The 27,845-nt window shown below is 39.2% G+C and overlaps 1 protein-coding gene across 1 annotated transcript; it reads right to left on the bottom strand.

The window, feature by feature from the left end:
• Window positions 1-27,845, bottom strand: LOC124283599. The gene is made up of 19 exons (XM_046719588.1): window positions 27,745-27,845; window positions 25,209-25,254; window positions 22,167-22,358; window positions 20,127-20,341; window positions 18,482-18,742; window positions 17,554-17,734; window positions 16,061-16,281; window positions 14,586-14,816; window positions 12,474-12,651; window positions 12,090-12,223; window positions 10,685-10,939; window positions 9,650-9,830; window positions 7,650-7,831; window positions 6,298-6,552; window positions 5,365-5,524; window positions 3,626-3,834; window positions 2,552-2,797; window positions 1,488-2,095; window positions 1-593 (listed from the first exon to the last, which is right to left on the bottom strand). The coding sequence occupies exons 2-18, from the start codon at window positions 25,217-25,219 to the stop codon at window positions 1,623-1,625; spliced, it is 3,585 nt and encodes a 1,194-aa protein (XP_046575544.1). The 5' UTR covers window positions 25,220-25,254; window positions 27,745-27,845; the 3' UTR covers window positions 1-593; window positions 1,488-1,622.

Genomic DNA, 27,845 nt, shown 5'->3' with positions numbered 1-27,845 from the left:
CCGGTCCCGTGAGTCGCCTCTGACAATCAGCATGGGTTGCTGAAGATCGATTTTTAACCCGGATCTGCACGGGAAATTCTGTGCCGATAAGAAGTTTAGACGACTGCAGGCATAAATATAAGAATCCATAGCTGTTACGCCATGTTGTCGTGCCTCTCGTGTACATGGGTATTTTTGCGTTTGTCAAACATCATTCTGTCAAGGTCACGCCATTTATTTAAATGGTACGCATTATTTATACCACGCTAAGAATCATAGGGAACTGAACTGTTGTTATAAACAAATATAATTATGTTAACGCTGAGAAACACGTGATTGTGTATGAATTTTCCTGGAAATCATTCTACAGATGTTAGTTAAGTCCAGGATGAGCAGTGTAACAAACGTCATGGATAAAATGCTGATCCCTAACACGCTTCCCATTGCAACTACCGCTGCCTTCTTATTTTGGGCGGAGGTCTTTGCACGGCGGTAGGACGACACATTATTCTTCATCACAATCAGATCCTTCCGAAGGTCCTTCACCTTTTCGGACATCAATGACGGTGTCTCTGGTAACGACACCCTGCATCGGCACACACACACTTGGCGAACTGCAAAAACAAGGTGTTTCATAAGATTGCTCTGAAAATGTACTTGTTATGTGCACGTTTAAGAGACTGAGTGACTCTTGATAAACAAGTGAGGGAACACAGTTATAACCTGTTGCTTCAGTGATGAAAGAGTAGATTTGGGTCTCTTTGCTTCTTGCTCTTATAAAGAGGGCATATGAAGGGTTTTAGCATTTGCAACGAATGTTAGAATTGAATAAAGGACGATGATGGAGTTCTTTGTCTTCACTGAAGTTCTGTGTTTCATTTACAATAACATGTTATTCAGATCTTTGAATGGCATTTAGAAGTGACACACATACGGAAGGGTGTTTTATATGGATGTCAACATCTATATTATGAGGAACACAACGTTTCGGAGTATATCCTTACTCCTTCATCAGGTGGTGAAGATGAAGGTGTAAGGATATACTCCGAAACGTTGTGTTCCTCATAATAAAGAAGTTGACATCCATAACAAAACCATCTTCCTTATTGTATTCAGAGCATCCAGTTTCCACCATAACGTCTCTGATCTCTCTGTTGTCATTCCTTAACATATGGTGTAACAATGTAATGCAGACTATCAATGATCTCACAGAGTAATGATTAATTTGAACCGTGATTGATGTCATCGAATACACTAGGTTCGTTAATTAATGGATGACTCCAACCAAAGGCAGTAAGACCATACGGTGACAGAAGCGAATGCAATGGGCAAAATCGTATCAGTGAATTCATGCGACCGAGCTATATATAGATGAATAATGTATAGATACCGTTAACAGCATATTATGCAGAAATGATATGTTTGTTGACGCTACTTTGTCTGTTGGTGTTTAAAAGGTCTACATTTTCCCTGCCATTACACTTTCCAAAATATTGTCACTGGCTTACCAACTCTTCCATTCTCGTTGATCCAAAAGTTGTCTGAACTGTTTCCCCATCCCAGAGAATTAGTTGTAGAACTGGCAGATACAGATGACACATCAATAACAGAAGACGTTCCCGGACTACCAAGATCAACAGTACTCAAATACCCCAAGTAAGTTCCCGTCGACATAAATGTGACAACTCCATCACTTGAAAGCAGTTGCGGGTTGGTGTGATCTGTATTAGAGTTGTAGCCCCAGACAACTCTTCACGTGTTGAAAGCATACTTTGACTGGATTGAAACTCTAAACCATTTTGGACCGTCACGGTATCAGAAGCAACTATGGTGGTGGCCTGAGCAGAGTCTGCCTCCGTGTGACTCGATGCAATGTCTAAATATATTTCTGTGAATGTTTCTGTGAATGTTCCTGTGGACAATGCCAATCCATCAGTTTCAACGATGGTTGAAAATATGTCTTCTAACAAGGTTGTTTGGTCAAATGAGGTACTTGGTTCCACTGAGTAGGCAAGTTGTTCTGAACTTAAAGAAGGTTCCAGATTCAAGGAGTTTTCTTCTATCAGTGAGGATGATGGCATCGGCGTCCCTTGGGAGGTGTAGGAGAGTTCTTCCACTATGAAATAAACGGGTTCACCTCTAGATCTTTTTACAAATAATGGTAAAACATCACAAATGGATACCTTTATGTTTTCAATGTGAATATTATGCATATGTGTATAATGAACATATAATGTAAACCTTAAGGGGCGGTTGGGTAGCCTAGTCGTTAAAGCGTTCACTCGTCAAGCCGAAGACCCGGGTTCGATTCTCCACATGAGTACAATGAGTGAAGCCCATTTCTGGTGTCCCCCACCTTGATATTGCTGGAATGTTGCTAAAAGCGGCGTAAACCAATACTCACCCAAACGCCAAAGCCGTAGCTTTGCACCATGAACGTTTATTTGTACCAGACATTATTAACTTATGAATTGACTCATTCACTCGGGTATGTTTACAAGACACTAGTATATTTGCCCCCACCTGTGCAACGAGTTACTAACAACAGAGACTAAAGTAAAAACAAAATTACCTTCGTGGCAGAACCGAAGATATGTCTTATATGATCCGGCGTTCACAAGAACTGGATCAGAGGAATATATTTCCACGCCCATGTCTAGTAGACATAAATCACCGTCGGTGCTAACACCTCGACAGACAGTGTTGTTGAAGAGAACGACATTGCAGCTGGATTTACACTTGCTTTCTGGCATATTTGATAATTGTACCACTGTGTTGGGTAACCTTTGACCAGGATAGAAGTCGTACCTACATGCCCCTGAAATCAATGAACATGTAGGTATATGTAGTCGGACTCGTATAGGTAATAAGATGAATTGCATTACATTTTATATATTCTATCCATTGTGAGTGAGTGAGTTAGTTAGTTACACATTAACGTCACATCGGCAATGTTTCAGCCATATCGTGACGAGAAACAAATTGACGTTGATAAATAATATGTGAATATTATAAAACCTGTCGTCAAAGGACAGTAGACTAGACTAATCTCGGTTAGAATTATAACTGGCATGTAACATTAAAACTAATAGCACTATTGGGACAATACATAATAAACACAGGCTATAGATCGCCAACAACTGACGGTAGATCACCATACTAGGGTCCATGGGGACTTACAGTACTAAAGTCGATAATGTACACTGCTGAGTGCGTCTGTACACAAAAACAAACCTGTGGCTCTCTTAAATAAGTCTCTCTGTAAGTCATGCTATTAATTACAATAACGTACAGCGAAATCAAATAATATTCGGTTTATATTCGGCAATATGCCAGCTATATGCCGGCGTCCCGTAAATAATCGAGTTTGGGCCAAACAACCCAGTGATCATCATCATGAGCATCTGTATATGTAGTTGCGATAGGATGACATATTTCAACCCAGTCAATTGAAGTGCATGTAAACATTGGCATGATTTATTTTGTGTTTAGTATAATTTAGTATTTATTTAGTTTATTTAAAAAGCGTCATATGGTTTACATTGTGTAAGTGAATATGAATTTACACGATTGATCGCCATTCTAACGAATATACTATTGTCAGCAAAAGAGAGTACAACTTGTTCCAGATGTATACGAAAGGTACCTTTGCCATTTCCACACAAGGCAAAATTGTTACTGCCGCAGTTGTCCATTGTCCACCTCAGGTCACTGCTGTTGAGAACGACACAATGACCAGGTACAGGAACTACCTGTTCTCCCCAGTTTGTCCAAGAGACCTGGCTTCCATCTGTCCAGGTGGTCCCTCGCAGTGGACGGGTCAGTTGCCTCAGACCAAGCCATGAAGTCTTCGACCTTGATGTAGAATGGTAAAGACCATGTGAGTGAGTTACAATTTAGTCACCTAGGTAGTATTTCAGCCATATCGTGCCAAGTAAAGTTTGTGTACATAACAAATACATGTTGTTAATGTAAACTCCAACCATCAAAGGACTGTAAAACAATTAGACTATCACAGTTGTTGTTTAAAACTAGCATGCAACCATAAAAATATATCTTCATATGTAACAGAGCAAAATACACACGGTCTATAGATCGCCAGTAACTAAAGGGAGGTCACCTTACCAGGATCACGAGACTTATAAAAAGGCGGGGCGGTGGGGTAGCCTAGTGAATAAGGCTTTCTCTCGTCACGCCGAAGACCCGGGCTAGATTCCCTACATGTGTACAATGAGTGAAGCCCATATCTGGTGTCCCCGCTGTGATATTGCCGGAATATTGCTATAAGCGGCGTAAAACTAAAAACATTGCATTTTACAGGAACTGGCAGTGATACATTAATGTTTTATTTTGTGACTTGTTCCTGACCATAGTTACGTAATCATTAATTTAATCTGCCGTGAAGTTTATTGTGTCAGTTACCTTGATGTCATGACAGAGCATTTGAACAGGGGAAATATGAACATGAACATTCATTTCGTGGTCAGTGTTAAAATGGCTTCAGCCTTACAGTCTTGCGCTTTCATTATATCAAGATTAAGATAGTGTTTAGTGTATTCTAGCTATCCTGCCCATATACAAGTGGAACAAATATACTGAGAGAAACAAATAAAGCAACACAGGAAACTTAATGTGTTCCTTTATTATTTTCCACCTTTCAGCTTTAAATAGTGCTGTGGGAGAAAATCTGAGAATAAATAAATGAACACTGCCATGAGGTAGTGTTTTATGTGGTTCCCTCAGTATATAAATGTCATATACAAATCATACATACATATTCTCCATTGAAATTAAATTGCGAACGTAAACATATATATAACTATAAGTGTAAATAGTTAATGTCCTAATGTTTGTATTGCTTCATGGCGAGGAAGAGCATGACTAGCAAACAGTGCCAGAGAAAATACGGTTGTATCTTTGATAGAATCAAATTACAAAGTAATGGTAAAACGTTATAAGCTGGTTATTGGTTGCTTATTGATGTGTTATATGTGAGGTGAGGTGAAATGGGGTTTAACGTCGTGCTTGAGAATATTTCGCTCATATGACGACATGAATGTATGTGTATGTGTGGCTGCTTGTACTAGCCCAGACTTCAGCTGGTTTTATAGTGCTAGCTCACTAAGATACCATGCCGCAGTTAAGCATGTACACCCCACTCAGACACATTATACTGACTCCGATCCGACCAGTCCTTGTTGTATCCATTAATGCCGAGCGCAAGGCAGGGACCAACAAGAACAATATTTTAACGTCTTTTGGTATGACGCGGCCGAGGATCGAACTCGCGACCTTCCGCTCTAACCACAACACCATGGTGGCGGCTGTGTAAGTGGATAATTTGTAAATTAAGATAAAATCATATTGTTTATTGTTTTAACATACCTGTCATATACATCTGATAAGGCAGAGGACGATTCGTTATCAAGCTTTATCAATTCCAGGCCTTCGCTCCTACATGCGTCAATGGCTTGGGCGTGTGTCATTGGCGTGTCAAACATGGTAAACTTGTAACCCGTCAGTTCAACGTTGTTTGGAGTTATGACTTGAAATGTTATAAATCATATTGAAAAAAAGGTAGATGCCAAGACTAAACCCACATAAAACATGTTTTTATGCACATATTCTTACATGTCTTTGGAAAGTTTTCATTATGCATTGAGAAAAAAAGCCACAAAATATATGTTAAATATAAGCTTATCTTTTTATTATACAATAACTTACGTATTGTCACCAATAGGTGAGAAAACTTGAAAAAAGAATATCAGAAAAGGCAAAACGTGCAAATATACGTCTTTGCACCTATAAATATATTCTACTTTATGACATGACTATTTATTCTTGAATAACAGTCATCCATGATTGTGACAGATAATTAGCTTCAACAGAACCCGTGTCATTGCTCGTACAAAATGAAAAGCGATATTGATATTTCTAAAGTTATCCAAACGTATGCTGAACGGCGTCAGGCAAAATTATATTTTGGGGCAAATTTTGTATGTGGCGGGTGTCCCAGGGCATGCTTAACCTTTTCGCTAACACCTGGTGTCATGGATCATTTTCACAACTATTTGCCAAAGGAATTTGCGTTGAGGATAGTAAAGACTGGGTATTCTTTTGCACTGTTGTTATATATACTGAGAGAAAGAAAGAAAGGATCACAGGAAAATCCAAGCGTTCCTTTAATATTTTGCCGTTTTCATCACCCACTTTGAATAGCGCAGTAGTGATGAAAACTGGAAAATAATAAAGGAACACTTGAATTTTCCTGTGATCCTTTATTTCTTTCTCTCAGTATATTTCATTACAAAACCTTACCCGTAAAACATCGTCGAATGAACACAGTGGCTGTGCTAGATGCTGTCATCTGAGGTAGGTCTGTAACGTACACGCTGTCGCTGAAGAATACCGTGCAGGATGGTGCATCAAACTCAGCCGCTACGCACTCCTTAAACGATGCTACGAGGGCCATGCACCATGCTTGACATGTAGTAGCATTTGCCGCCGTCACCACCAGTGAATTGTTTCTATCGACAAGAGACTTCAGCGGATATTCGTCCATGGTGCAGTTACCTGTAAGAGTATATAGACAATTAAAATACATGTACTACTGATGCCATTACTATGTTTCTTTATAGCTTTAAAACAGCCACCTTCGTTGACAGGGTTTTATATATTGTATGTATGTATTTATGTATTTATGTATTTATGTATGTATGTATGTATGTATGTATGTATGTATGTATGTATGTATGAATTTAGAACTAGTTTTAGTCACGATATGGCTGAAATATTGCCCATGTTACCTTAAATCTTAACTCACTCACTTAAAACAGCCACCGTAACATGTATATCAAAGTCAAGGACATATTATACATGGAACATATCGTGGTAGCAATGTCATAACAACTGCATTTTGGAGTTTTCATGAAATGACACTTTTGAGATATTTATTATTGTCCTACTTAAATGTCTATTGAATAACATTTTCAATGTGCTATGAACTCCTTATGCTTCCACGTATTGTGACTCTCAGCTTTCGTAGGAATTAGAGAAGAGTTGATTGTATTGTGATCATTCTGCTACATTTTGGTTTAACGTTTTCCTGTAGCAAAAGTAATGTAAGTCCCCATGGTCCCTGGTATGGTGATCTACCTTCAGTTATTGGCGATTTATAGCCCATTTTTATACTGTATTGTTTTTTCCTATGGTTAAAACGTTCTAGATTTAATTACTAGTTTTACATACATATCTGTGATATTCTAGTTGTTTTATTGTCCTTCGTCGGCAGGTTTTTATAATATACATATATTTCATTTCAATATCAAATGTTCTCGTCACGATATGGCTGAAATATTGCCGATGTGACGTTAAATATTAATTCACTCACTCACTTTAACGTTTTCCCATTAGCAGGTCTCAACGTTAACCGTATACTATGAATGTCTTGTACTCATGTTGACGCATAAGCCTGTTCAGTCTTACCTCTTCCATAGATTGGAAAAATTTGTTTTTTACCTTTGTATTTTTTTGAAAATATAACATAACGAATCTATTTTCATGTCACGAAAACATGTTGATTATTCTATACCAATATATGTTTAGTACTTCCAGAGAAACACCACAACATGTGCCAAATCAAATCAACTAATTTAAAAGACTGTACTCACCATCGATACTTTGACACACAACATAACACTCTCTATCACAACTAAACGAGGTCCATGTCGCTTTGATGTGGTTCAAAGCGATACAGGAATCGCCATTTGTGTCGTCAGATGACTTGAGGTCAGAAACCGTGTGCCCAAACTGGGAAAGATCCACGTTGGTCCAAACATGATCCACATCCGAGCTAGAAATAGAAACACATGTTATTGTGATGTACCCTTTTAGCGCACTGTGCATACAAACAACACAAATTGCCTGATCATAAGATTATGAATCATGAGTAGTTGCTCATACACCACTTCTAAACAGTGATCCTTGATACCAGGTGTGTGACATATAGAACTTAAAACAACATAGCATTGTATTTCATCTGATGTTAAAAGATTGTTTTGCCATGCACACAGTATTTAATTTATATGAGACGTAAAATTGACTATTCTTCCCACCCCGTCAAGCCTAAGTACAGGGCCATCTTATCGGCCACATAACGCAATGGTACCAATGACGAAATACCATTATTCGTATATCAAAATATTAATTGTAGGCTGAGGTTGTCCAGTAGGGTCCTTGTCTTTGTCTGTGATGGTGAATGTAAAGTCGAGTCTTCTGTACCAGCATAGGACTGGAAGGGGGATGACATTAAAGCGGCTTCTTCAAAGTTGGTCAAATATATTTCTGTAATAAGTGGGGACAAGGGGAAACCCATAAGGAGGCCATCAATTTGCTGTTAGATCTTGTGCAATATTCCTTCAGCACCAGCTTGAGACGTTTCTTTTTCATTTCTCTTGAGTCGAGCTTTTTCTTAACAGAATTTCAAACAGCGTATTTGGAAGGTTTCAAAACGTTTTATGGTAGACATTTGTAGGACGTTTCCAAATTTGAGGCTTCAGGGGGCAAAAGAGACGTCAGATGCAATTTGATATCTTTACTCTTTTTTTCCAAATGACCAACTCACTTGCCTTCGAGTGTGTTATGATGGTTGCAACCGATAGGGAAGGTGTTAATCTTTCCGCGACCACCTCGTGTCATCACTCTTTGATAGTGATTCCTGTACATATAGTCGGACTCGTACTATCGACTCTGATCTTGCCAGAGGTTTCTCACGATTATTGAAGAGTTTTTTATAGCTTTACGGTTTTCAGATATGTTGCTGAAGCATAACATGGATGTTTATTGCTTTGATTAACTAAGGTTGGTCTGGGTTCAAATCTGGGATATGCGACTTACAAACCCAACTCTCTCACTTACTCTTGGATTCTAATTTATAGGATCATGGACTACCAAAGGGACCCTGTCAAGTCACAACATTGATTACACAACAGTCTCGTTTCCTGCTGACTGGGTTCCGTCCTATTGCGCAACTTCGTACAATAACCAGTCCAGAATTTTTAGACCAATTCATTCAACTGGATACATAAATATTAATCAGTATTATTTTATACTTCTAAGAACTTGTATATTGCAACACTACGCTCCTTCTAATCCTTGTAAACACGTCGTGCAGCGTGCTCTGACAAACGGAAATCTGGAAATCTCCAAACGAGGCTCTGCCGCTAGTAAAATCTGGCGGTCTGGTACGGACTTGATATTATATCAATCACATTGTGCGTTACTGAATAAGCGCAAAGAACACATAACAGGTGTAACCTGTGAGCCTGATGAATTGTGAATCATTTTACGACCTCATCAAACAGGGGCAGTATCTGACGTGCTGCCTACACCTCGCCATAAAATATAGAAATACGATGTTATTAAAGATTAAAATAACTAGTGAATACAATTTTCTTATAAAACAAGGAATTGGAATTCAGTGTAACCATAGTTGTTTGTGGCGTCTCTTTTCATTTTCACACGAGAAAATTCGGCTGAAAAGTAGGTCATTGTCTGAATAGGTTCATAAAACTCGTGTTTCGGTTTGAGTGAATTGCAGTGCCCTTGGCGAATGAACTATGTTTATGTTCTTACTATTTGGATGGAGTTAAAACAGAAAAATATTATTTACAAGAAATTTAAATCCTGCCAATAATCCAAAACGTCAAAGATGGAATGTAATTCAGTAATGGAATATGGCAGAAGAGGCTGTCTTCCTATCTGTGTGCAGAAATCATTCCCAGCGTCCCTGGTCAGGCTTAGGCCGTGGACACTGAATGTCTTTGCTGTAGTTTCTTGCTTCCCAAATGAACCTGCAAATACATGAATATATAACATCAATGCCAGAGAATAACTGCTCTGCGTATTTGACCAAATGATAATCAGAATAAGTGCCATACAGAATATGTGATTTAACAGTGTCAGTACTATCAATTTGAGGATATAATGGTTGGTTGTTTAACACCGCACTCAGCAATATTCCAGCTATATGGCGGCGGTGTGTAAATAATCGAGTCTGGGTCAGACAAACCAAAGAACAGTTGGGATGCGATGACATGTGTCAACCATGTCAGCGAGCGTGACCCATCCCACCCCCATCCCCGATCCCGTTAGTCGACAAGCATGGGTTGCTGAAGACCCGGGTCTTCACTGGTCCAAGATACAATGGAAAATATCAGATATGCTCTTGGATAGCTTTCGGTCGTGGGAGCCGTGCCAATTGACACTTGTCAGAGGGGTACGCAAGGTACATGATCTACACTACAAGGTATCCGACTTCCATTTTTGTGGAAGCCGCTGTGGGCTGACTTCCTGTGCTGGCGATTAGGTACCTGGCTCCGAGAGTCTGGGTTCGAATCCCCAAAGGACTTAACCTTATAAATGTACTAGGACCGGTGCTTTACTGAGAAAGCTTAATCCCATATATAACATATACACATACGGTTTTTGTAAACTACATTACTTTCGGATAATTGCATATTTAAACAATTTCAATATAATGCATCCAAATGAATAGTCACTTTGGTTCTAGACGTATTCAATTCTGTGGTGCATATGAGGCAAATGGCAATTGCTTAAATGTCAAATTGCTGTAATATTGTTATTAGTGTGACATTACGCAACAAGCAACAGACATAAAATGTTAACCGTTTGATACCATACTTACCAAAGTTGCACTTTACCACATTCAACTGGTTACCAGCACGGTGAACGACACCAGTTAAAGAACCATTCATGAGCACCTGTCTCATCACCAGCCTGCAATCGGTGTCCAGGTCGTGTTCGAACCCCACACATATCTTGTCACCAGCTTCCACCCGTGAACAAACGTCTCTACAGACGAAACGACTCAAGCCGGGCAGGTGCAGAAAATCCTCTCCGGATATGGTTACGTCTTTGTTAATCCGAAACACACAGTCAACTGTGGAAAGGTAGATGCGGGAAAGCTTAAATACATGGATCAGTTGTCACATGGGTTATCACTGGAGAAGCAAACTCGAAATCAAATTAGCTATAAATCCACCATAGCAATGACCTTAGTCACAGGAGTGAGTGAGTGAGTGAGTTATTATTTAACGTCACATCGGCAATATTTCAGGCATATCGTGACGAAAACACTTGACACTGAAATAGAACTTAGTCACAGGAGCTACTGATACCTGGTGGTTCTACGTACATCCAACCGTGTAGATTTTGTAATTTCTGCTGTTCATTATATTTCAATTATGTCCACGTTATATATTTTCAATTGTGAAAGATCGAGGTATACGATTGGCCTTTCCAATATAGCATTTTTTGGTCACTTGCAAACATCCATAAGTGCTTAATAGATGAAAGATCTTTTAACTGGCGCGATACATATCATATTTCAAATGTGACAAACTGTGCATTCATTGTAAAATTAAAAGTAAAGAGTAAAATTCAAAGAAATTATTATCATAGCTGACGATTATCGACAGAATGTGTTAGGGATCAGATTTAAGTCATTGTTAAAGTTGGTACTGCATCCCCACTGCAGTCAGTTATCAATTGTATTTCAGCTATTTCACGGCCTATATAATGAAGTATTGGGGACAAACGCAGTATTTAATATACCAAAGCCGTCAGAGTACGACAATCTATCAATGACTAAATGTCATCATGAGATATATACCTTGGCCTCTTACGACACACAGACGTCACTGGGAATTGATTCTCACTTGGAAACAACCCGTGAAGATCCGGGGTACAATTGGTCCTCAGTAACCCATGCTGGTCGAAAGAGGCGACTAACGCGATCGGGTGGTCAGGCTCGCTGACTTGGTTGACACGTGTCATCGTATCCCAATTGCGTAATCGATGTTCATGATGCTCATTATCAGATCGCAGGTCCAGACTGGATTATTTACATAGCGCCGACATATAGCTGGAATATTGCTGAGTGCGGCGTTAAACAGCAACCAACCAAGCATTTGGAAACCAAACTGGGGAATAAGACCACGATGTAATCAATGCACATTGTGTTATCAAGAACACTCAATGCACACTTGACTGACAAACTGTGTCTCCTATTTATAGCCCTGTCAACTCACATTTGTCAGTGAAACATACTGTCTGTGCCTGTCCATTACAGTCCTTCGCTGTGGAGTTAATCGTTGCAGCTGTTGTGATAACGCTGCAGCTTGTCGTCTCTGACGTTCCCAGTTCCGCCCAGATTTCACCATAGCTAAAAAGAATGTGATATGACTACAGTTTCTAATTACAACGGCCTCAGCGTTTTAAAATCATACCAACCGACACTGTTTGATAGCATATGTCTAGTTACATAGGTAATCTGTAAACCAATATAAAAAGTAGTTGAAAATTTCCTTTCTTTGTTTAGGATATACGGAGTTTCAAGTCATACTGCAGCACGTGACGTTTGTTCACACGTTTAAAATGTTAATCCTCAAATCCTGGCATCCTGGCATGCTTACATTGGTATATTATTTTGTTGCTGAAGAACCTGCACAAAAGAGTTGTATCGGGAACTGTCAGTTAGGTTGAGTGGTTCCTCTCCAACTAGGTCGCAGAATGTATCAGAGTCGAGTTTAGTGAACTCCAAGTCGTAGAAAGAATAACGGTTAGCAACGTTTACATGTGAAGAGACATGTTCTGGAAAAAACGAAGAGAAGTGGTTTTATTATTCATTGGAAATCGACATTAAAGTCTACATTCGTAAGGTAGAAAATTTGTAAATTTTCTTGTAAATATGAAGGCAAAAATGACTACATGCTTCGCCTTTGTCACATGTCGTAACTGCCTCAAAGTCGAAGAATGACCAAACATCGTGGAGTACGTTGAGAATATTCTCGTGGGAAAAATAACGTCATGAGAAGACATTTCTCAATGGACCTCTCCCAGATCATGCTAAAATATATATCAATATACTCAAAGGCGTATTTTATTATTACACACAGATCAAACAGGATAAGGTAGACGTTTACTGCAACGAATGAAATATTCTTGGATGGAAAGGCAAACGTTTCAGGTTATGTTAACGATCAACAGCCGATAAGCGCACCTGGCACATGCCAGTGAGCCAGAACACAAAAGGGCCTTCAGCAGCAAGATTAAACGGTTAGTGATGTGTCCAATTTGTGTATGGATGCAAGCCGGGCATCCTCGCCTGACTGAGGTCACTAAATGTCGATGAAAGTCTTGGATAAGATCATTTCATTTCTGAGGAAGAATTTGGCGGTGTTGCTGGAGGGTTCGGGTGACGATGTATACGTTGTGTGCCCAATTTCATCCCAGGATAGGTTAATGGGTGACAAATCAGGGTATCATCATGCCAAGGTAACACTTTTCTGATTAAGATGCTGCTGTGGGCTAGCGTCACTCCAAACCATACTGTTAAAACCAGTGAAGCGGTCATCTGCCAAATCTCGTCTCTGTACCTCACAGCATTCATGTTCCCCTCAATTCACAATAACTGGCGTCCTTGCTGCAGTTGTAAAGTGACCGCACATCATAACGCTTTCACCTCCAAAACGACCACCTTCCAGAACACGACATGATGTCCACCTGAACGCCCTCGATGAAGAAGGAAATATCACTCATCAGTGAGGATAACTCTTCTCCACTCACGTGCTCCTCATCGCAAGCGTCTCCTTAACTGAATATGTCGACGTCGATGTTCTGCCGTCATAACTGGCTGTCGACTCCTGCGCCTTGCCGAGGTCTAGATGCGTAGACCTCCTCGAACTGTTCTCGTTGCCAGATTCTTTTAACAGCTGGCTGGATCCTGTGTCGGAGGTTTGTGGTTCGCATTCATTGGTCTTGACGTTTGGTCGTTACTGATGGGCGGCCAATATGGCGACAGTCCATAACTTTATGTTTATGCTGAAAACACCACCATCAGTGCAAATAGTGTGTGTATGAATCTGCGAGCAACGTCATGAGGTATCAGACTGAAGCATACTATAGCTCTCCCTATGTCATTTTCCCAAAGATGTGGCATATCGAACTTGATCCCGAACAATGAATAGAGGTATTTTTTCTGACTTCCGAAGAAGGCACTGAGTGGAATGATAGGCTACCTTTTGTCTGTCCTTTCAATGTGAACACTGCTGGCCATTTTCCATGCTTCTTGCAAATGTTGTGCTATTTTTAACAAGCAATCTCTGACGGCGTTTATTCGACCATTTTAAGACACACATTTCCAGTTCAAATAAAAACAATGTCTTCACAAAAGGACCAATGAAAACATTTTATATCACAATAACGTTTGCCTCTGAGTATATTTCTAGGAAGACCTTGACCGTCTTCGTAATGTGTGGTATGGAGCGCCAGTCTGGAGAGTGGAAAGTGGGTAGGCCAATCTAATGGCCCTGTCATACCAAAGGAAAATCACACCTCTAGTTCTCATTGATACTAGTTATTAAGACTAAACTAATGACATATCTTTCTGTGTATGGTCACCATGTTACACTTCCCATGTTAAAAACAGAGTGGACTAGAATATAGAACTAGTACTAGTTTTGACGAACTGGGCAGTTGAGCCAATTTCACCTTACATGTACTTGTAATGGGTAAAGGGGATTTACCAAAGAAGCACTCTTTCTTCATTGCTGGTCTCGCAGAAGCTTCTAAGGTGAGTGTACCAGAGTATAGAATACATATACTGGTGACGTTATCATAAATGTACAGCGAGCACTCGAAGCCGTCCCAGGCTTGGGTTCGACACCTCCGCTGACAATCCATCTCGGTGCCACCTGCCGTTGTGTTCGATGGAGCTTCCACTGGTACCATCATCGTCTCCTTGAAACTGCATGCCGCTGATGACAGAAAAAAAGATGGCTCCTAAAAGAGGTACGCACATATTTCGTTTTTTCGTGAGTTTTAAGATTGTCCGTAGAACAATACAACATAATGTACAAAGAGTCGTACATAAAATAACACCACGATGAGTTGCACCACCTGCAAATACAGTAAACATGGTGGGTGTATGATGTGACAAATGAATAAAAGGATTATGTCATAAAATACATGTTACTTGAAAGCGATTCATATTTGGACAATTTGGACATCGATGAAACATATAATAGTTCAGTACATTTGTCAGAAGCAGAAGTTACATCATACATGTATTTTAGCCAGCTGGACATAGGAATCACATTAATGCATAAATGTGTATTCGATATCTATACAGCTTTCACCAAATTTATAAGCAGTAAGTGTACTGTTGACATCCTTAACTAAAATCGCAATGTTGTCCAATTGCAGAAATGTGCAATAGGTTTTCTTGGGATGATTGTATCAATTCGATGAAAGTAAGATTCAACATTGAGAACTGATTTAAAGTAGTTAGAGACTACTTTCTCTGCTATGGGATGTTTCATGTAATATGCATTCGTTGTTCAAATTGTGTATTGATCCAAATATAGCCGTTACATCCCTCTAATTTCGAACAACAGAACATTGAATAAACATACTAAAAACACAAACAATGCACTGCGATCCGAAACCGGAAGCACTAACATGCGAGGTTATACTTCACCGAATCTGATTCCGTAGTTTTCGTTCGGTTTTCAGTGCAGGTAGAATCATCTGGCAGTCATAATTGGATAATTTTGTGTAAGATGCTGGTGTTTTTATAAATGTACATCCGTCCAGTAATTAAAACTGACCATGTTTGTCAATATTTAGTGCTCTCTTTTTTAACACAATGACTTGTATTGAATGTGTGCAGAGATATTTTCGAGAAGGTGATATTTGGTGCGGAACTGTGGTTGGTGTGTTCAACTTCCTGAACTCCGAAAAGGAATTGGTTAACCAAGCCAAAAATGGTATTCTTATTGTGGCTGTAATGTCATAATGTGCATATGGCTGTTAACGATTTGGTTATATTTTGAGACAGTATAACGATACTACGAAAGTCTATGTGAAAACATATTGGGTTTTTTGTAACCACGAGGCATGGGAATTAACAAAGGGAGACAATTCAGTAGTTCTTCACTATGCTGAACGTCAGAAACATTACGGAATTAATTATACATGTTAACTTTATTCACAAAATTACCTGTTGGCTGTTCACATGCAACTTGGTACCTTATCGTACAGTCGTTTGATTTCCATTTACGGTTTCCTTTCCGAAAGAAAATACATTGTTTAGTGACGGATTCCTGAGGTTCTCCTATTGTCCATCGGTTAACAGAAGAAAGCGGTTGTTCGTTGGTCCACTTGTACGATTCCGGCCCACTTGCGTTTGTGTAACGGAGGCCTATCCAGATGTGTGTGAACCTAAAACAAATAATCGCTAATCTTTCAAATACACTGTCACACATTCATAAGCATGTTCTAGTTTATGTATGTGTTGTTTAACGGCTCGGTTTGCAGCACTGAACTATATGGCGTACCGGCAAACCAGTTCGGGGATTTGGCGTACAATAAACGACATGCTGAGCAAGACTTATTTACCATTTTCTCGGCCAAAGAGTTATTTCAGCTTTACAGTGTGCTTCTTTTCAATTTTATAGGTACGTCGCAGCTCGTACAGTTTGTAAGCACTAGGGACAAAATGTTCTTTTAACCGCCTATTTTAAATATCTGATAACACCAGTAGATAGCTTGGGAACATTGCAGGTAGCAGAAGTACTCAAAGTCACCATGGTCCTGAAGTATGGTGACATAACTTTGGTGATCTAAAGCCTGATAGTATATAATGAATAGTCATATTGTAATGTTTACATACTTTTATGGGTCTATATCTGTGATTAAATCGTTCTTTTACTGTCTTTTGACATGTTTTTCTCTCTAAATGTGCTGTTAATGTATACTACATGTTTTTTGTCACGGTATGCTGAAATACTGTGGATGTGACTTAATATTCATTCACACATTTATCCCAAAACAAAGGATAAAAATGCACTCCTTATCAGAGCCACGGTCAAAGGGAAGCAACTGGCGATGCACTATGTCACGTTATTACATAATACGTGAGCAAGCGATTGTGGCCTCTTCGCTAAAGTTCTCCAACCGCTACGACACAAAAGATCAGAAAAGGGGAGGTTGGTCCATTCTACATAATGTCAACTCCTGTATCTCGTAGGTACTGGATCTCGTAGTAAGTCCTCGTTCGGTACGTCATCCTCTCTAGAAAAGCACAATTTGGTACGTATGCAAGTACATTGTACCCGATCGTTTAACCCCAGAACAAAAGCATATCATACATCTAAGTTCTGAAAGGGGCGGTTGGGCAGCCTAGTGGTTAAAGCGTTGGCTCGTCACGCCGAAGACCCGGGTTCGATTCCCCACATGGGCACAATGTGTGAATCCCATTTCTGGTGTCCCCCGCCGTGATATTGCTGGAATATTGCTAAAAGCGGCGTAAAACTAAACTCAGTCAGTCAGTCTAAGTTCTGAAGGGGTATTTGACATGAAAACAGGGAAGGAATTTTAAGGAGGAAGTGATTTCTTTTCCAGTTTCCCATCTTGTCATCCACCCAATCATGGATTCATTAATTTACATGTGAAACAAATAATGTTGTGTGAATAATACTTTGAATTACTTACACTAGTTCGTGGTCAAGCCATTCTTTGTGCATATCGTTAAATGCAGCAATCTTCGTTGGACTGTCCAGTTTGAGCATGCTCTGGTTTGTGTATTCGCAGAAAGCACGTGTCTGGTCCCACGTCAGTTTAAAATTGTACAAGGTGAATATGGTCGCTTGACTTGGGTTGCCTCCGACATGTTCTTAAAAATGCATGAAAGATAATATTAAACACAATCTGATTGCTACTTAAACATCTTCTTTAGTTCGTGATGGTACAGAATATCTTTTTGTCATGGTACACAACTAAAATGAGAAAGAAAGGCATACAAATATTTCTCCTCGTTACACATGGGTAAGGACGGGTGCCCAAGTCGTCTTGAAATCGTATCCTCGTGGCTTAACAGACAGCTATGATTCTCTTTTGATTTTTCTAATTTTGATTCGTGCTTTGAAAGCGTTTTTACCCAGCTCGGTTTTTTTTCATTAAATTGATAAACATTAGATACCTGCCCTTCTGCAGACTGCCATTTGACGTTAACCTGATATCTTTGATTTTGCTCAATATGATGTTGATTATAAACACACTTACTTGATTCCTCTAAAATATATTGATCAGGATTATAATACAATTGATTCTCAGAAACAAAGAGGATTTAGAGAATTATATTTTTTCCGAAGGAATATGCTGGAAAAACGCTCAAATCGTAACCCGTCATAGGATCAAGGTTTGCTTTCCTGGTCAATCCATGCTGGGCCTATTGGGAAAGGTAATGTCGGTCAACAATTTAGTCGAATCTCGGATTCGATCCTACGAGCAACATATCCTGGCACTAATACTCTGTCAGTGAATTCCAAAGCTGTCGACCACTGATTCACTCATGCGCCGAAGGTGTATTTTATATGGGTAAATGAAACGTTACTTGGTATCAAAAACATAGATATATTACCTTCATAGCACTTCTTAAGTGAGAGAGTTGAGCCAGACTCTGGGGATGTTGGAACAGTCTCATAGACAGCCATCATTCCTGTCAATATATGGCACGTGTCGTCTCTATCCCGCTCCACGCCAATGCACTCATCGTTGATGGCGGTGTGATCCAGACAACCACGTTGACATGTCTCCATGTCAAGTTTGCCAGCACCAGTTTTCACGATTTGGGCATTCGGCATGTATTTGGTGTCTGGGAAGACTTCAAAAGGACACAAACCTGATTAAACAGAATATGTGATATGTGTTCACCTTGTTGTACACCACATTCACCTGACGAGTTGTTCGTACACGTGCGTGTGTGTGTGTGTGTGTGTGTGTGTGTACGAGTGTGTGCGAGTCTGTGCATATGCCCATGTCTGTCGCTATCTATGGGGTTATATGTGAATCTGTGTTTGTATGTGTGTGTGTGTGTGTGTGTGTGTGTGTGTGTGTGTGTGTGTGTGTGTGTGTGTGTGTGTGTGTATGCCCGTGTGTGTTTGTATGTATCTCTGTGTGTGTCTCTCTCTTACTAGTCCCTAGTTTGGTGATCTACCTTCAATTGTTGGCGATCTATAGCCAGTTTTTATATTGTATTGTCCAAATAGTGCTATTAGTTTTAATTTCCCACACTAGTTGTAGTTGTAATTGTGATATTCTAGTTGTTTTACTGTCCTTCGTTGGCAGGTTTTTATAATATACATCTATTCCATTTCAATGTCACATATGTTCTCGTCACGATATGGCTGAAATATTGCCGATGTGACGTTAAATAATAACTCACTCACTCTCTTACTTTGTGTCTGTGTGTCTGTGTCTAACTATGTGTCTGTGTGTGTCTATCTGAGTGTAAATGCATCTTTTGAGTACTGTACTACTCTTCATTTTGTTTCCTGCACTCGTATATGGAAAATACTACACTCGTTTGCCTTAGCTACCATCGATAGTTCACCTGAGTGAAAGGGCAAGGAAAAGCCCAGAAACGTTGTGTATGCAATAAAGAAGTTGACATCCATAATATTTTGTCTTATACATCGATAATTCGTTGTGTATGGTTAATGTGATATCAAGGGAGGATGGCTGTGGCATTGTAGGTATCATCCACCTTGATATGAATTTATGTGTAAATATACAACAGCGTTTTACCTTCATTGAACAGACTAACTGAGACCGACTGCTATTTAGTCTAACATGAATATTCATATATATCCCTGCATGAATATTGATACATGTTCCTGCTATGACGTTTGCAAACATAACAGCAGCAACGTTCAAGATCATTATAGAATTCCGTCTACTGATGGTATTCATGGTCACAATACTAGTACGTAAAACATATTTATTAATCATACACAGCCAAACAGCGCAGCTCTTTGCAGTTAACGTGGGATTGTGTCCTTGACTAATCAGTTAAATTTGCATCCTGCTTTATGCAAATTCGAAATCAGAGTCTCCGCCAAAGATGTTCTTTAAACCGGCCACTCCTGTAAAAACAAACTCGAGAGACAAGAACGTACTAGCAAGATATCATAAAAGCACTATTTGTATCAGCCAGACCATCTTCAGAATGGCGCCGAACTGTTTGAGGTTTTACTGGAGGTATAAGGACACGAAAGAATACTCACCCAGGTCCTTTTCACAGATAACTTGATACGTTTCATTAAAACAATGTTCCTCTATCAGGTCATATCTGTTCACGCCTTTCGAGACAATAAAACATTGTTTTTCCGACTGATTAACTGTCATGGTGAAATTAGAATAGTCGTCTTCATATTCCGTACGGTCATGCCAAACAAACGACGAAGAGTTCTTCCTTAAACTAACCCAGAAGCTGTTAGTTCTGAAAAGGAAGTTTGAAGTAAGTCATGACGTCTGTATACTCATGTAATTGTTTAAATATATGTTTGTAGTGAGTTACTTAATATTTGGTGGTTAAAGCGTTTGCTCGTCACGCCGTAGACCAGGGCTTGATTCCCAACGCAGGTACAATGTGCGAAGCACATATTTGGTGTCCACCGCCGTGCTTTTGCTGGACTGTTGCTAAAAGCGGCGTAAAACTATCCTCACTCACACACTCAAAACACCTGCGCAATGCTGCACGACGTCCACTATTGCTGGTATATTGCTAAAAGCGGCGTAAAACTCAACATACTCACTCATATTTCATGACATTCCAAGTTGTCACTAAGGTTAATATGTTATTCTCTGAGCAATATTCCAGCTGTAATGAGTGAGTGAGGTACAACTGTACACAGCATCGAAATTAATACAGCCATACAGCGATATGAACAAAGTATTCGTCGTATAATTGATGTCGACAAAGCGCGTGAAAATTAATGCTTGTCACAACTTAGACCTCGTCAAATTAAAACACATAACTACGCAATACATTATGTCACATCAACCAAACATGGGCTGTATAAACCAGCAAGCTATAATATGCCGGCTGTTATAAGGATAATGCTATTCTTGAGGGCATTATCATTTGCAGAAGCGCTAGGTCTTCCTTTACCTGGCCGACGAAGGGGGGCAGTTGAAAAAGACCGAGGGCTTCTGCAAATGATAATGCCCTCAAAAATAGCATTACCGTTATTATTGCTAAAATACATGAAATTTGTGTTGAAGAGAAAAAGGAAACAATGAAGGAATTTGACTGTAAGTTTACTCAAAACCAACTTCTGACGGGGTTGACTGACCGAATGCAATTACGTCGTCGAACAATTCAAGTGACGTCACACGGAACGTGACGATATTCGACCTTGGCCATAGGGTGCACCATGTCAAACTATGTCAGATACAACGTCAGTTTTCAGGGTTCGGTTTTGGTCCAACAACAACATTAATAGTGCAATTGTTAAGGTTAGCACCAGCAAGAAAGCCAATATTACCGCTATTTAAAGCGGGAATTCGGGTTGCTTTGACTTGTTTGCCCCAGAATATCTGCCAGTCCAAAGCCAAAGTCGAATGAACCTACGCACCCGCTATGACGTCACTTGACAACAGAACTGATAGTGGCCCGTCGTTAAGGTTGAGCGGTCCAATATCATTTGCAGCGGCCCGCAAATTTCTGATAACAGGAGGGTCGTTTCATGATAATTCCATGTATTTTACCTATAATTGTGAATAATCGAGTCTCGACTTTCCAGTTCCATTCGGAACAAATCTGTTGTTACTATTACATGTATCAATAACGAACACAGTTCTGTCAATTATAAACAACACTGATTATAAAGCCAAAGAAATACATTTCTATATAGTTAAAAACCGATCTGCTTGTTTAATTATACATAAATATTTTCATGAGATTTATGTGGCATTTCACCCACCTGTCCCTGTGAAATAAACGTTGTTCTAACTGTACTTTGGCCTTTACTACTAAATACATACTTTCTTCTGATAAATATGAATTCACGTAAATAGAAATCTTGGTTTCAAATGTGGAATATTAATACCGCTAACAATAATGCATCAAACAAAAGACATACTCGTCTTCAAAAGGAGAACCTGCCACCTTATCGAAAAAATCTTCAAGAACAAATAGAGTGTAGTAATCCTTGGTTTTCAAAATGGGCCCAACGTTTTCAGGAAAACGAGTAAGACAGTCATAACATTTGTGAGAATCAGGAAAGAAAATAATAAAACAAATGCAAAACTGACAAACTTACAATAGGTTCTTAGAGATCCAAGGTTTAATGATTTCCAGGAATCGGTTGAATTTTTCTTCAGTCTGGAAGCTGACTAGATGGTCTCCCCTTTCTTCACAGAAGAGAGAAGAGCATCCGTTTGCGTCTTGTCCAGTGTGTATACAGTAAAGCGTGTACCATGGCGTGTTGCTGTAGTCGCTGTCTGCAACGTTCCTGCTGACGTCGACAGGTATAATCATGGCTTATTGTCGAATCAACAATTTCAGCAACATAAATGAAACATTCCAATGAGTGTAAAACTGCCTTTCGAACATTCTTGTTTCAGTAGAATATGGTAAACGGGAATATGATGAGCACGAACATGATGCCATGTTATTACTTAAAATGCAATTAGCGAATTAAATTCTTTAACATCATGATAATGAGGTCATACATTCTTGGAAACTATAGAACAATCAACCAAACGTTGTATTGTGGTTTTGAAAGGAACACATGTACATACTACTTGTTGATACATCTTTTAGAATACTTGCACGAACTTCAGTTGCTACTATATTGCCGACGTGACGCTAAACTTTAACTCACTCACTCAATTGCTACTAGAATGCAGGGGCGGTGGGGTAGCCTAGTGGTCTAAGCGTTCGCTCGTCACGCCGAAGACCGGGTTCTAGTCCCAATATGGGTACAATGTGTGAAGCCCATTTCTGGTGTCTCCTACCGTAATATTGCTGGAATATTGCTAAAAGCGGCGTAAAACTAAGCTCACTCACTCACTACTAGAATGCAACATTTGATTTTGTGAAATGTCACAGAAATTTTAATTGTGTTAATTGTGTTCATAATATATAATGTATAAAGGTTCGTCTGTGTGAGTTTAAAACTAGAAGCTGAGGGTTTTGATATTTGATATATAGCCTTACCTCACAGTTCTCATACATATTCATTGTGCCACCTTTTAAAGTGTGTGAACTGTAATCACCATCATCTCGAATGTACAGAGTAGTGATGTGTGTTGAACATTAACGATTCATGCTTTTGAGTTGCAGTGTCATTGTAGTCATTTCTTCTTATTGATTTTGTTTCACAACATACAAAATAAAGTCGTCATGGGACCAAACATTTTCATAAAAATGAATGTGAATCGGTGAAAGAATCAATACCCTAAGAGATAAAACTTGATCTCCCGTGTACGCAAGTTTTGTATGACAAATTTATGTGTCTCCGGTCGCTACCGGTTGAAATATATGGGAGACTACTGCACTCTGCGACATTGAAACTCTTCAACTCTCATGTGGGTTCTTTAATGCATATGCCCTGTGTATTATCTGATGCTGTCAGGTTCGTAACGGTTTCCCTGTTCAATCGATATTAACTATGTGTAAGCGATATAGTGGCAGAGCCTTTGGGATTGTATTAGTTACATATACTATTAACGAAAATAATGGATATTCAATAAAATATGACATTCATAGCACATTGTGAATGGAATAACCATTTTCTAAGTCCATATAAAAACATTCGACTTCATTCCTAGATAATTGAATAAATAAGTGGAATAGCCTCTTAATTGTTAATATACATCTCAAAATGTTTAGTTTTGCTGCATATGATTATCCGTATGACCAGAATAATGTCAATTGAATGCTTTTGAGAAAGTTTCAAGAAGGAGGCATTTAGGTTATTTATTCCAAAGAACAATAAAAACTAGGATTACTGATTTCACAACACCTCAGATAAAAGAAGGATCATACGAGTAACGGATGACCTGGCAGCTGAGATCAAACAACGAAGGAATATGGCTGCTGATATCGCAACACTGTAGTTCAAAGACTGACTGACTGAGTTTGGTTTTACGCCGCTTTTAGCAATATTCCAGCAACATCACGGCGGGGGACACCAGAAATGGGCTTCACACATTGTACCCATGTGGGGATTCGAACTCGGGTCTTCGGCGTGACGAGCCAACGCTTTGACCACTAGGCTACCCCACCGCCCCGTAGTTCAAAGAACAACAAAGGAGTGATATTGCTGAAATCGCAAGTTTTGAACAAATATACAGAAATAATGATATCAAAACGCCTTACATCAAAGAATAACACCATGGGTCATTTCTGATGTCACAATACCTTAATTGGATCGGAGATCTTTTATAAACAAATGGCCAAGAGTAAAGATGTGAGTGCGTTATTAAAATGATCGGAAATCTTTTATAAACATTTGTTCAAGGGTAATGATATTACCAAAGGCATGAGTGCGTTGGTACTGCTTTTTGGGGAATCCTCAAGAAACGAAACGGCTTGAGTGAGTGAGTGAGTTAGTTAAGATTTTAAGTCACATCGGCAGTATTTCAGCCATATCGTTACTAAATCAAGATGTAGTATAATAATAATTAAAGGTAAATCATAAAAAGCAGTCAACGATGAACAGTAAAACAACTAGATTATCACAGATATAGATTTCAAAACTATATTAACTAAATTTAAAATAGTTTACCTATAGAGGACAACACAATATAAGAACAGGCTATAGATTATGATTACACAATGCCATTTATAAAGTGGTCAAATGTAACATATGTTATTTTTGGGATTACACTTTCTTACTAAAGTACAGATTCTTGTACTTTTTGGTCTGAGTTCCATCCGGGATTCGAACCCACACCCTCAGAGTCAGGCACCTAATCGCCAGCACACAAGTGCGTTGGTACAACAAGCATGGGTTACTGAAGGTCAATTCTAACCCGGATCTTCACGTGTCAAAATATCACTTGAGATATACCTGAGATATACTGAGAAAACATGACTTGGAATGCTGAACAGCCTCAGTGACAACATCCATGTACAATGTGTGGGCAAGACCTTTTGACTAAACGTATCCAAATCCCGCGCATGAGCAAGGAAAGTGTTCCCCATGCCATTCCCAGAATTGACGTCTACCATACGTTCCTGTATTTTTGTTGGGGTATTTTGTTCGTTTTGGTGCCACTGTCAAAGTACATATTGATTGCTTAATGCAAACAGTTAATGTTGTAAAAATCGTATCCATTAAAACACAATTACTTACCAATTATCCATACAAATGTGTAGAATGATGTCATGGCGTTCTCGGTCTGAATGAATACAAAAGCAATTGATAATGACAATGAAACTGTCTGCCAGCACCTTCCCACAAGTTCTATATTTGTGATTACGACACATACTCATGCAACACCTATTATTTTTAACCACGATATAGCTATATATAGTAATATCTTTTTCATGTTTGTCTGTATGATCATTCTGACCCTTAGGGAGCACAAAACAATGATTTTAGAAATACACGCGTTCGGTCAAGACTTCATCTGTGCATGCCAAGTAGCGTGTTAAAAACAAAGTTGCTTCCATATAGTCGTTTGTCAAAAGGAATTGTCCGAAATCGGCTGGCGGGCTGACAGACGCCCGTCACCTACCCCAGAACACAAAGTAGCAAGCCTGGCTTGGTTTCATGTCTAAAGTCGAGTTCTTTTGTTCATGACTGATGGCCGAGCTTGTGTTTAGCGCCACCAAAACACTGCATATGCACCACGGAATTTCTTGGGGCAAGTAACGTTTTGCGTGGGTTCGTTGATGTGTTCCTCTCACATGAGTGTAAACTTGACCTCGTGACGATCAAACAAAATCTAAATTGACAACGGTACATCACTGACATCCTAACCAGGGCTGTTGTACCATATTTCGATGACCATCTTATGAACACAAGGTCAGTCATCATGGACGGCAATGCAATACCACATCATGCACGTTTTGTTGGTGATTTGTTACGTCCGGAGACGGTGCCAACTCTCGCTTGGCCTGTCAGGACTCCAGATCTCAATTCCATGCAACATTTCTGGAACATTATGGGCTGCTAAATACGCTAAAGATATCCTCCAGTACAAAATATTGGTGTACTCACGCACACACATTCACATTCAAAAATAAAATGCGCAATTTCTTAATGTCAAATTCAGCGTCTGATACGGAGGACGGTCAAGGGTTTTATACTAATGTGATTTTTCTAGGCTTGTACGCCAGAATCTTGAAAATTACCGCACTTTTTAACGTAATACGATCATAGTAATCGCCTCTGTAAACTGGATCAATTTTGGGGTATTTATGTATAAACTACAGTTTTTTCGTTCTTTTTGCGATGAAAATTACATTTAAGTTATTGGTGTTTGTAGATAGTAAAAAACCAAGATCTGGATAAGTTCCTTTGCGTTGGTTAATGGTAACAAACTGATTCCAGGACACAGCGTAAATTTGTTATTACACGTTAAATCGATAAGTCCAATCGATCCCCGGCGAAGTGGATCGCCCCCCTGCTGTCCAGGCCCTTTATGAACCATATTACGTACACTGAACCAAAACTATTCAGATGTTAGGGATCATGAACATTTTGGAGATATATTATTTTAAGTGAGTTAAACATCGGCAATATTTCAGCCATGTCGTGACGGGAAAAAATCTTGATGCTGAGCATAAATATATTTATATTTTTAAATGCCGTCATACAAGAACAGTGTGACAACTAGGCTATAACACATTATAATTAAGACTAGTTTAAGGTCATTCTAAAATGCTAAATTGTTAGCCCACAACACAATATAGAATCGTGATGCTCACGTGTATATAAACATTCAGTGTTTCATTGTGAAACCCAGCATACTATTTTGTGTTAGTGCATTCAGTATCATGAACATTTACAGATGATCATTCAATACAACATGTGTATGACAAAAGTTAGAGTTTACTTACAGCTATGTCTGTCAACACAGTACACAATCATCTTTTTCCTGTGCAGTTACAGAATCATTGTCATCGTTTTGGTAAGTCATTTTCCTCAATATTTTGCCATAATGCCGTACGTGTCTACCACAAATCAATTTGCTTGATATCTACATGTCCACAAGGGTTATACTATCCTAAGCATGTTTATTGTATGAAAGAATACACGTTACTGATACGATCAGCCACTTAAGGGGATACGCACGGGTTCCCTCCTTAGCAACGGTTTCTATGGAATTTTCAGTCGCCATTCCATGTTTGTACTATATAATTCCGCTCCGTTGTTTTTAGATGTCAAAGATAATGAATATAACATTTTGGCTCCCATTGATTGACAAATGTAGCTGTCTCACACCTTTCGCTAACGTGCTATTGGTCGAGTCAATATTTTCTTCTATTCGTGAATTTGTAATACATTTCGAAGTGTTTTAAGATGTTTGCATTTGATGATTGCAGAAGCGTATTAAATTTTGTTTTAATCTATGTTTAAAATAGCTGACTGTGGAGATATAAGATTCAACACCGAACATAGGTTTAAACAACGAGTATCCAAATGTATTTGTGCCTTTTACTAGTGCAGAATGCTAGTCTTGTTGATACGAAACGAGTCTACCTAGAAATTCATTTAAAATGGCGTTTCACTTCGAACCATCTGTTTCTGCCAAACAAATCCGAAAATCCATGGACTTCTAATGTATGATTTATCCCAGGTACCTTTAATATTCAGGTTAATCAAGAACTAATAATTTTTTTGCATCTATATTTAAAAATTGAACACAAATATACCTACTTACGATTCTGAATTATGCAATGCGCGGGTGTGATCGGGTCGCCCTGTCTACCACACTGCAACAAGCTGTTTGAATGAAGCAAACACTCGTTTTCTGTCCCAACT

Source organism: Haliotis rubra, unplaced genomic scaffold, assembly GCF_003918875.1.
Source record: "Haliotis rubra isolate DU_JTF1 unplaced genomic scaffold, ASM391887v1 Scf318, whole genome shotgun sequence".
Classification (NCBI taxonomy): domain Eukaryota; kingdom Metazoa; phylum Mollusca; class Gastropoda; order Lepetellida; family Haliotidae; genus Haliotis; species Haliotis rubra.
This window is presented reverse-complemented; position numbering and strand designations above follow the sequence as displayed.

What these genes read in the sequence shown, in the direction of transcription:
- LOC124283599 (XM_046719588.1), bottom strand. An exon ending in TATCTGTGAAAAGGACCTGG is followed by an intron (nt 18,743 to 20,126) that starts GTGAGTATTCTT and finishes CTGTTTAATCAG; the next exon opens with GTTTGTGTCCTTTTGAAGTC. An exon ending in TGTGTGTCAAAGTATCGATG is followed by an intron (nt 6,553 to 7,649) that starts GTGAGTACAGTC and finishes ATACTCTTACAG; the next exon opens with GTAACTGCACCATGGACGAA.